At 42.5% G+C, this 10,487-nt stretch overlaps 1 protein-coding gene across 1 annotated transcript in view; it reads right to left on the reverse strand.

Annotated features, from left to right (window-relative positions):
* Positions 1-9,810, reverse strand: part of HIBADH (3-hydroxyisobutyrate dehydrogenase) — an 84,495-nt gene extending 74,685 nt beyond the window's left edge. The window contains exons 1-2 of the mRNA XM_035556407.2: positions 9,677-9,810; positions 3,002-3,162 (exon numbers count right to left, since the gene is read on the reverse strand). Coding sequence (XP_035412300.1) covers positions 3,002-3,162; positions 9,677-9,740 — 225 coding nt within the window. The 5' untranslated portion in view covers positions 9,741-9,810. The remainder of the gene's footprint in view (positions 1-3,001; positions 3,163-9,676) is intronic.
* Positions 9,811-10,487: the final 677 nt, after the last annotated feature.

Raw genomic sequence — 10,487 nt, forward strand, 5'->3', positions numbered from 1 at the left:
AATACTATCTCCAGTGTTCTCAAAGGTTTGCAAGTTATCAGGTGAAGACTCTGTAGTCCATTTCAACAAGAAATTGAAAAACATGCTATATTGGGCATGCAACTTTAAAACTACATCAGCCTCATGTTTCCACTTGGCTATGTACATAGGACACAACTGTTTTATTGTCTTACAGTTTGAAACAAAGCTTAAGCAATACATATAGAAGACAGTACAGCAGTCATCTATACAGAAATTCATTTCTTCCATCCATGTCTTTCAAACTACTAAAATGTCTTTTAAATGAAGAAAATGAGATTAGGAATGCACACTAACTGTGACAGTTACTTCCACAACCATACAAAGGAAAAACATTTTGCTACCCTGAAGTAGGTAGCAAAAAAAGTGGTAATTAAAATGGGAATTGTCATTCTTGGCTTTCTGATACTGTAACAAATACGATTAATAATCCCAGAGGAAACCAACTTAGCTGGTTCTTAAATTAACTCCTTTTATTTGGAACTTCCTGTGTCAGAATGACCATTGAACTTGAATGTTTTGAATGCTATTAAGAAGCAGTAAGCATTTGAAGTTACTAAGAATACGCGTGTAACTAAAAAACGTACCAAATACTAGTTGCTGATTACTAACATATACCATACCGGCTAAGACTGGCAGCCCACCAAGTTCCATACATGTTCTGATACTGGTCAGTTCAAGCAAATTTTTGCAGTATGCATCTGGATAGGGGAAACTTTTCTTCATACTGGTCATCAGCTTGTGCCCTCCAACATGCATATGTGCTTATGTTTCTTCTAAAATGCTTTCCTATATTTTTCTTTACATTTACTGTAAGCCAATTAACAGATCTACTTGCCTGAAATGCCATTCTCACTAAATACACGGAAGAAAGCTCCACTTTTTGCTGCTTTACTCAACAGATGATTTCAGGAGCATTTCCAAATTTGAGATATAATTTGAAGATATGTAAACTGAAGCAAAGTAACTGTGATATATATGCACTTCACTGTGTGAGAAAGAAAATGTTAACTCTGAAGAGGACAAAAGACACAGTAGAGAATGAGGGCACAGGCAGCTTACAGAACTACTGGGTGTTCTCCCTTGTTTGTCACCTTGCAACTTTGTCCAAGTTTCTCTCCAGCTGATGGAGAGGTGAATAGCTCTTGCTCAGCCAGTTTCCCCCTTACTAGACACCACTGGCAGGCAGGTGGCTGCCTCCTGACACACCTCCCCATTCTTACTTTGGAGAATAGTGAAGTGGAGTCACAGAATATGTATCCCTCATTCTCCATATACCTTAGCAATAGCACTGACTTTAAACAATGGATATTTGACATTTACTGTCTCTTGGGGGACATCTTTTCACCTCCATAACACTCCTGACAGTTTCACCCTACAAGCCACACCAAAGAAAAAGCAGCCCTTGGAGCCCTATGTTCCTTCTACATCAGTTTCTACAAGGCCCTCTGGACCCACAAGTTTCTAAGTCCTGAAAAAAACACTGGTGTAGGATTTACACCTGTAGATCAAAAAGAGGGAGTTATGTTCAAATATTTTCTTAAAGTGTGTTTTATTTGTATTTAAGCCTACCCACGTATTCTGTTAGTGATTTACGATCTTAAAACATACTTTGGGCTTTATTTTCAAAAACATTATAGTTCACCTTTGATATCATACATGAAGTCTTGCAGTGGATGCTAAGGATTCTACTACTCCGGCAATAAGTCATCCAAGGGGGCAGCCACAGCAAAGAGAGCCCACTGCAGAAAGTGAATTAAAATACAGCCAATTGTTCAAACCATTCCATTTGCATGGCCTCTTACTCAACATGTATCTGGTTCATGCCCAAGGGTCTCAGCTACTTTACGGAAATGAAAACAGTAGCTAGGAAAACAAGCTGAAAAGCCTACTTTCCCACATAAAGCCAAGATTCTGTAATTATTTAAGGGTAACTGCAATTAATTATCAACAGGTGCACTTTATCATTTTACTTTTCAGAAATCTTGATGTTATTATTTAAAATAATTGTAATTAGCTCCAACAGTTTAGACTTTCAAGGCATACAGTTCCTTTATCTAGGTCTACCTCAAAGTTCCTTGCCCTGCTAGAAAATTTCTTTCACTATTATTTTCGCATTGGTTTCTCCTTCCTCAAGCATGTTCTTTGTTTCAGTGTTTTATGTACCTATCCATTCAGCCACACTATCTACACTACTATAGCTTTGAAGTATGTCAAAAATACACAAACATACACAGAAAAGACTGCCCCAACCATGTGAGAAACTGAATGGGTTGCTGGGTGTATTAACAGATCAACAAAAGCAATAGCACTGACTGGAACAGGGCCAAGATTTCACAGGGTATATGGCAGGAAGATAAACCTCCTTAATGTGATCAATTTCCTTCCCTCCTTTTTCCTTTTCATTCCTTCCTCTTCTCTCACCATAACCTTCCTCGCCTCCTAGAGAATAAGCACTTAAATAATTAGATTTTTCCCCAGCCCCTGAGGACTGCACCTTGAAGCAGCAGGAAAGCTCATATGTCCCTATAACCCTTACAGCTATGCCAGCAGGAATTTTTAACTAGGGTCGTCTAACCTGAAAAGGTCAAAGTAGGAACCAGATGAAAAGCAACCCACTGGCCATCTAGACCTGTGGGAGGAGGAAGGAGCAGAAAGAAGGTGAAAGAACAGGCCATCAACCTACTCTCATAAAAGGAAAAAAAAAAAAAAAAGGCAACTAGAGAAGTTCAACAAGGTAGCAATTCTGGTTAGCAGCATGAAAATAACTTAGGGTGGAATCATGTCTTTTTTCCAAGTAAAATCTGAAGAGATTCTGACTGTATTCACTAAGCGGTTTAGTTTTGAATGAGATCTACACCAAAACCAACCAAACAAAAAACCAGATTATTTTAAAAATATCACATGCAAGCACCATTGAATACATACAGTTATTGTTGGCATAAAGGAAGTTTATATATAGTATATATAGTTTATACTATACCTGAGCACCCAAGTCTTGAAATTCTTTGCAAGCTTCTGGGAACACATCATACGCAATAACTGGATATCCATGTTTTACCAGGTTTTTTGCCATCGGATTTCCCATGTTACCCAGCCCAATGAATCCAACAGGGGTTTTGGAAGCCATTGCCCTAGAACACACTGATTTCAAAACAATAAATATCAATATTTTCATATTTTAGAGTAAAGAGTAATAATAATGCAATAAAAGCTAGGATGTAATCAGTTTGCACTGATTTACACAACTTAAATATTTACACTTTAAAAGGGCAGAAATGTGAATCCTATTCCACATAATTTAAACTGTAAAGCTTACATTATGCAACAAATACCATCCCGGAATGATTTTTCTACATGTCAAAGAAAATTATTTTAATTACGACAGTGTGGCTGTTTCAAAAATTGTAGCAGTAATCAAACTTCAGCGACATCCCTGAAAGCTAATGTCTGAGTTTCAGTCTCACAGAAGCTCCAACACAGACTTAAAACAAACAGGCTCGTCTATGTTTTGTTAGCATCTAAATCCTAACCTGCACAATCACAATCAATTTTAATATATGTATATTTTGTAGACTCCTTATTTGCAACTTTGGATACAGCCCTAGGACATAGCACCTGCTCTCTAGAAACAGACTGAGGCTGCTACTGTATTTCCTGCGGCTCCTCACAGATAATAACCGGTCTCTTCGGATCCTGCAGTCAGACATAAAGCCCAAATCTAATGCTGAGAGTCTCCCTAACAAATCAGTCCCAGTCCTTTGAGCTACGTAATCACTTGCGCTGCTGTTAAAAGCAAACACTGAAAAATTGAACAGATTACAGTATAAATGCAAAATGAAGTCTTTCCAAGGATAGCTGCTGTATTCTATTTGCTGTGCTACAAGGCAGAACTGGAAGGCACGACCTACACCGGGCGGAAAACACTACAGTTTCAGTCAGTTACTTTTTACAAGTAGTTAGTGAGTATCAAATGCTGGCTAGTCAGTAGCTTTGCAGGCATATCAAATGCTGGATAGAAAGTAGTGTGGCAGGCATTCATGTATTGTAATCACTCTCATCACTCCAAACACTCCTAATTCAACGTCAGCACATTTGGTGGTTCCTAGATTTCTTTGCTGATGACACAAGATAACGTCTCTTTTGCAGCAAGGGAAAAAGTTATGCAGAATAAACATGAAGGCACGTGGCAGCTAAGCACACAGAAACAAGGCTAACTACAGAGCTACCGCAGCTGAGAAGCACGCACACAGAAGTGCCTAAGCTGGATCTAGGCTCTAAGAGGTCTCAATGCTTAGCAAAGAATCCTCCTTAGGCCAATAACACTTGATTAATCATTTCAAAGTCTTTCTGCCTTTAAGCTCCTTCTTAGCCAGCAATGGTCATGCTCTTTCATCTCCAGCACTATTCTGGAAGTGCCACGTTTAATAAATCAGGTTCGTTGAGAGAACTTGGGTCTGAGACAGTTTCCACAGATGCCGGCAGCAATTACATAGCTGGAGAAGTAGCACAATTTACAAGAAAACTGCCTGGGAAAATGCTTAGTGCAAACTGAGATAAGTCACAAAAAAAGAACATGTTGCTTTTTTAAGAAGTGCTACATGTCAAATCTTGGAAACATATGAACAAAGAGCTTAAAACACCATCACCAGTCACAGTCATCATCTTGAAGTCTTTTCCTTCTCATAGTTTCTATGAGTCAGTCTTCCCCAGTACATCACTCACATTGATCTAAACCGCTCTGTTATTAGCCAGAAGCCTCCAGCTTCTTGTGGAGCTTCAAGGCCTGGTTTTCAGCATCTTTCATTCTTTGCCCCTTAATACCAGTGGATCCTATCTACCAGTAAAGCTTTCATCCCATGTGAGATACAGCTTTTCTCTCTCCACTGTCCACAAAGATCTCAGCTACATCAAAACTTGGCCACATGCCTCAACAGATGTAATTCTGTCTTCTTCTTCCAGGAAATACTGGGAACGGAGAAGGGCATTTTGCTCGTGCTGCTTTGTGTCGTTCCTTCTCTGCATCCTGCCTTGCTTTTCTCTACCATGTCATATAAGGCTGCTTTGCTTTGATGACTTTGTGTGGTTGTCTACCACGTCTCATGATCAAGACGTGAAAATCCCCTGGCAACTGGACTGCAACAATAGACCTATTGCCAACGAGTACATGTATTACTTCTCAAAGCAGCTCCTCTCAATGTAAATAACCAAGAAACTAACTCATTCTTCTACTATAATGTCTTCCTTAAAAGCCTTTATTACGCAACATCCCCAAATAGTTAGCAGTGGATTGGCTGGAATATGAGGCAACATCCAGATCAGTCTTAACAGTTGTGTCACCCTGTTCTACTATTTCCCCTTTTGACTGTCTCTGTTGATTGCCTCTTTTCTTAAAAGTTCATCAGTCACGTGCTATTTTCTGTTCTGTGCTAATTACAACACATTCAAATCCACAGGAAGTGGGACCTTTTAGAGTAATAGTCCAAATCCTGACTCAGTTTCTGACTTCTTAGTTTGCTTTTAACTTCTCCCAGTCCAACACTAATTTGCCCACTTAAGAGTATATAACTTGATTAACAGCTTTAAAACACCTCCAGGTCCCCAAGTATTCAGATGCAGGAAAACTCTTTCAAAGGACTGATTAGCTCACAGACATAACTCACAGAGCTGATTTCAATTAAATTAGAATCAACTACGTTTTAAATCCTGGCATGTATTTCAATGGCTATTTAAGACAGCGGGGGCTTGCCAGACAGAGGATATTTAAGAAGGATTGGTTCTTCAGATCTTCATATTAGATGAAACTCCACAGTTTCACAGAGAAAGTGATGTCCAGTTTGAATACCTAGGCACCGCTTACAGTTCGAGATACACAGCATAGGCTTGTTTTTTAAACAAGTGCATAATTCAATAATCTATGGATTCATATTCTGCAAACCCACAGACACATGTACTTAACTAATCCCATTAATTGTGTAAGCGTTGGCAGAGATTGTCCCTGTGGTATTGAGTCCATTTTACTTTCCGCAGAACATCTACAGGAACCTGTTGGAATTGCATGGCTGGAAAAACGCCCAGTCCACATTCAACTTGTAATTTATGCAATTAATTCTCCTTCACTGGAAACAGAATCAGCAAAATAAATTAATCTATACATCAAATTAATTGTTTGCAAAACCAGCTACAGCTACACTGACTCCAAAGAATTTGGGCTTTTCCCAGGAGATTCTTCATTATTCTATTGAGGGAATTAGTGCTCACAGAGCCCTGTGCCTATGAAGGCTCCACTGATGAGGAGGATCTATTCACGACTCTCTCGCCATACTGGAGGCTTACAGACAATACAGATAAAAATGTTTTGCTTTGAAAAGCCACCCTATAATACAAACACTTGATTTAATCTATGCAATTGCACAAAAATTTTCCCTTAAAAATAATTTATTAAAGAAAATCAGTACAAGGTCACAAATTTCTGAATGCTTTTTCTTGACCAAAGTAAGAGAGGAAATTGAGAAATGCACAGACTGCATCCTGTCCTTAATCCTGTCCTCAAAATACCTGGCCTGTCAGTGACCTTACACACAAGTCTTCTCAAGCTACTATGTAAAGATGCTTAAAGTCACTTTCTTCTTAACCTGAACGATGGCAGCTACAGGTTTAGGAGATCGTTTCAGAGGCTTACATTTCATTTTACACTATGAAGCAATGATTCTTACAGCTTTAAGGAAGGATTCCAGTTCCAGTGGTACCTTGAATTCACTGCAAATAGTAGAGTGACCAGACACTATAACATGCAGTGCAGAGTAAGTCTTTTTGTACTCAAAGAAAAAGGAACTAGTAGCTGGATAGGATCACAGACAGTGGACCTGAAAAGGTCCAATATGCCTGTACTCTGAGGGAAAGCAGAGCCTACCTGGCCAACAACAGGACTGAGAGATCAGTAATTCTCCAATTCTAATCTCAACTGTTTTACTTACTTTTTGGCTGTAACAAATATATCTTGAACTACATTCACCACAAGTGCCTAGCTCCTGCAATGGAATCCCTAGCTCCAGAGTCAAATGTAATCAATATATCTGGCACAAGGGATAAGAGCCCACAAATTCCTGTCCCATATGAATGCCCTAATCAGAGAGGCTGCAAGTCATGCTAATATTCTTGATCCCTCTGCATTGGTGAATCTTGAGTTAACTCAAGAGAGATTTAACATGAATATGGGCAGATGACCATGGTGAGATGAAGCTCAAACACTGAAGTTACTGGTTTTGCTTTATGAGAAAGTACAGTTGCATATGAAGAATTTTGACAAGGACAGTGTCATGATGACGTTTCAGTATGAGCCACTAAATTAGGGCTCTTGCCTAATTCAGCATCTGAAATTCTGGTATAAGTACAGGAGAAAACACCACTCTTTTCTCTTTCCCACTTTGAAACAAAGGCTCAGAGAGAGCTTCTGTACTTTGTGCAGAGTTCTCTGTGGAAACTCATGCAGCCTCTACTGAAGTATATCCTGGAGGGAACTGGATGGAGAAGCGTAGAAGTTAGGGAGGTCAGCTGCACACAGGCAGAATCAGGTCTTCCTGCTCCTATAAGCCTTTGCCAATGGAATTTAAATTGCCTGGGGGTCACAGGCTTTTAAAGGTTATGCAATGATTTTGAGAACTGCACTCTGCCAAAATCATAATTTAAGATTACAAGACTAAATTTGGCCAGCTTTACACTGAAAACGTCCTACTTGGTTCTTCTTGACTCTGTAAAGGCCTGCTGATGAAAAACAGACACACTATCTTGTAATGGTCAGTCTTCTTACCTCATTTTTCTTATCTGTAGCTATACCTCATTAAATGTTTGTTAATGTACTAAAGACAAAAGCATGTAGTAAGTACTTCTCATCTAAAAAGAGCATCAAGTATACACTTGATCCCTTAATTAAGTAATGTGCTGGACTTCAGCAACAGGTCTTTCTGTTGTAATCCTTGCTTAGTAATTACTATTTCTCTGCACCAGAGCATGGAATCATTTGACAATTCAAGCAAAGCTAGTGCATCAACAGAAGTACTATTAAACTGTTAATTGAATGGTTCTGAAACTGTCTGCAAGGACATTTGCATGCTCCAGCAGGGTACTCTCTTCTGTGACAAACAGCTCCCTCAGCTGATGAATCTTCGTTTACTTTCTCAGCCATGTTACCTCATTAACACCACCACGCCCTCACCGTCCCTGGGGGTGTTTGACGTAAGGTTGCATGTGGTGCTTAGGGACACGGCTCAGTGGGTGATATTGGTGGTAGGGGGATGGTTGGACCAGATGATCTTGGAGGCCTTTTCGAAACTTAATGATTCTATGATTCATCCCTGCTAGCAGTCCCCAGGAAGGATTCCTCCACACACATCAAAAATCTGTTTTAAGTAAAGTCACATACACCCTCCCCAAGAAACACCTTTGTAAGCGACTGCCAGCTGCAGATCACAGGACAACACGGTCTCTGTCAACTCTCCAGTTTGCCAACACACAAACATACGTAACCAAGATGCTTCCCCAAAATCTGTCCTCATCTATTTTCCTCATACAAGTTTTAACAGAGTCTGGTATAGAAGTACAGAAGAAACAATCCATCATGGTTTGTTGTCCAAGAGCAACTCACCAAGTAGCCTGTAAGTGAGCGACAAAAGGCCACTGACAGAGCTGTCACGTTGGACACATCCTGTCATGTTGTCACGTTGGACAGCTCTGTCACAGCTCCTTCACTAGCATGGTGTTTCACTCAGAACGATGCTCAATGAAATCTCTACTCAAAATACATCTTCGAGACTACTCAAAATAAAAGCAAAGGGTGGAAAACCTAATACAGACATTAGAGATGAGGAAACCTGGATGAAAAAGAGCTTAGCAGGTAAGAAGGCTTACTGCTGAGTCCTTCATCCCACAAACGCATCTTGGAGTCAACAGGACTTTCAGCGCGGCTGCCACTAAGCCAGCACTTACACACCACGGGCAAAACCCTGTTCTGTGGAGCTTCTACAGAGAGCCACCGTGTCTCCTTCAGTCACAGCTTCTTCCTCGGGTCTTCGGGCAACGACAAACCATATTTTGGAGTTTAGAGGGTCAGTGCAGTGCTTTGGGCTGCTTTGTGCAGCTGCGCTCACCACCACGAAACCAAGTGTGCGTCCTTCTCAAGACTAAGCACGACCACTGCAATACTGATCGAGGCTGGACGCCAAAGCTCTTACAGAGCTACCTGATGACCACCGCGCACAGAAAGTTCAAAATACGTCGGAAGCTACTGTTATTGAAACTGTGGTGAAACAAAGGTGCACAATACACGAGCAGGTCTCTTGTAATTAAATGTTGTACCACACGACCCACACCTGCTGCACCTCAGCTATTACTTATCTCAAAACCTGCCTGTAAGAGGGAGATCGCGCATTGGTGGAAGAGATAAAACTGCGCCATACAAACCTAATCTCAAAATTCCAACGAAAACCCAATTTTCACCGATCACTTTAAACGAGGACAGTAAGACATTTCTTAAAGTTACTCGCTCGGAAGCCAACGAGCAGGCAGCGGGGCAGCGGGCCGAGGCGGGGGCACCGCTCACGCCCCGGGGCCAGCCCGCTGCCCGTTCCCCACGCCTGCCCCGATCCAGACCGGTCCTTACCCATCACCCGCCCGTGCCAGCGCCGCCAGCCCGCCGCTCCACCGCGCACCACGGCCGCGGCCATGCTGCGCCCGGCCACCACCGGCCAACCGCCGCCCGCCCGCCGAGCGGCAGCCGCGGCAGCCAACCAGCGCCCTCCCCGCGGCGCCGCGCAGCCAATCGGCAGCGCGGCCTCCTCCCGGTGACGGGGCATGCCCCGCCCTCCCGCCCCGTGACGGGAGGGGCGGGGCGGGGGCCGGGCGGCCGCCGGGGAGCCCCATTGGGGAGCGTGGGGGGCGGGGGGAGCCTCGCCCCTGAGGGGAGGGTGCGGGCCGCCCGCCCAAAATGGCGGCCTGGCCGTGAGGGGGGAGGCCTGGTGCCCAGCCACGGGGAGGGCGTGGGTGGCTTCGTCGTGTGGCAACCCCACAGCAGGGCTCCCCGAGGGACTGTCGCCCTCGGTTGGGGTTGTGTTGAGCAACGGGGCCTGCTGCAGCCTGGGAGAACTCCAGGCTGGGGTGCGAGGGAATAAAATAGTTCCCTGCTTTTCTTGAGTAAAAGAGAGTGAAACACAAAACAGTGTTCTCTTCTCTTGAAGAGTCTTCTCTTGAGTGAAAGAAAGAGAGCGAAACACGAAATAGTTCTCCACCTTTCTTGAGTGAAAGAAAGAGAGCAAAACACAAAATATTTCCTTCCTTGAGAATGAAACTTGCCTTACTTTGGCATGGTGACACTGCAGAGGAGCGCTGGGAACGCCATTAGTCATTAGGTTACTTGTTCTGTGTCAGAGGTCTTTTTTTGTAGCCGTTACGTAGTATCACTGATAGACTTCTGG

This window comes from Cygnus atratus, chromosome 2 (assembly GCF_013377495.2).
Source record: "Cygnus atratus isolate AKBS03 ecotype Queensland, Australia chromosome 2, CAtr_DNAZoo_HiC_assembly, whole genome shotgun sequence".
Taxonomy (NCBI): Eukaryota; Metazoa; Chordata; class Aves; order Anseriformes; family Anatidae; genus Cygnus; species Cygnus atratus.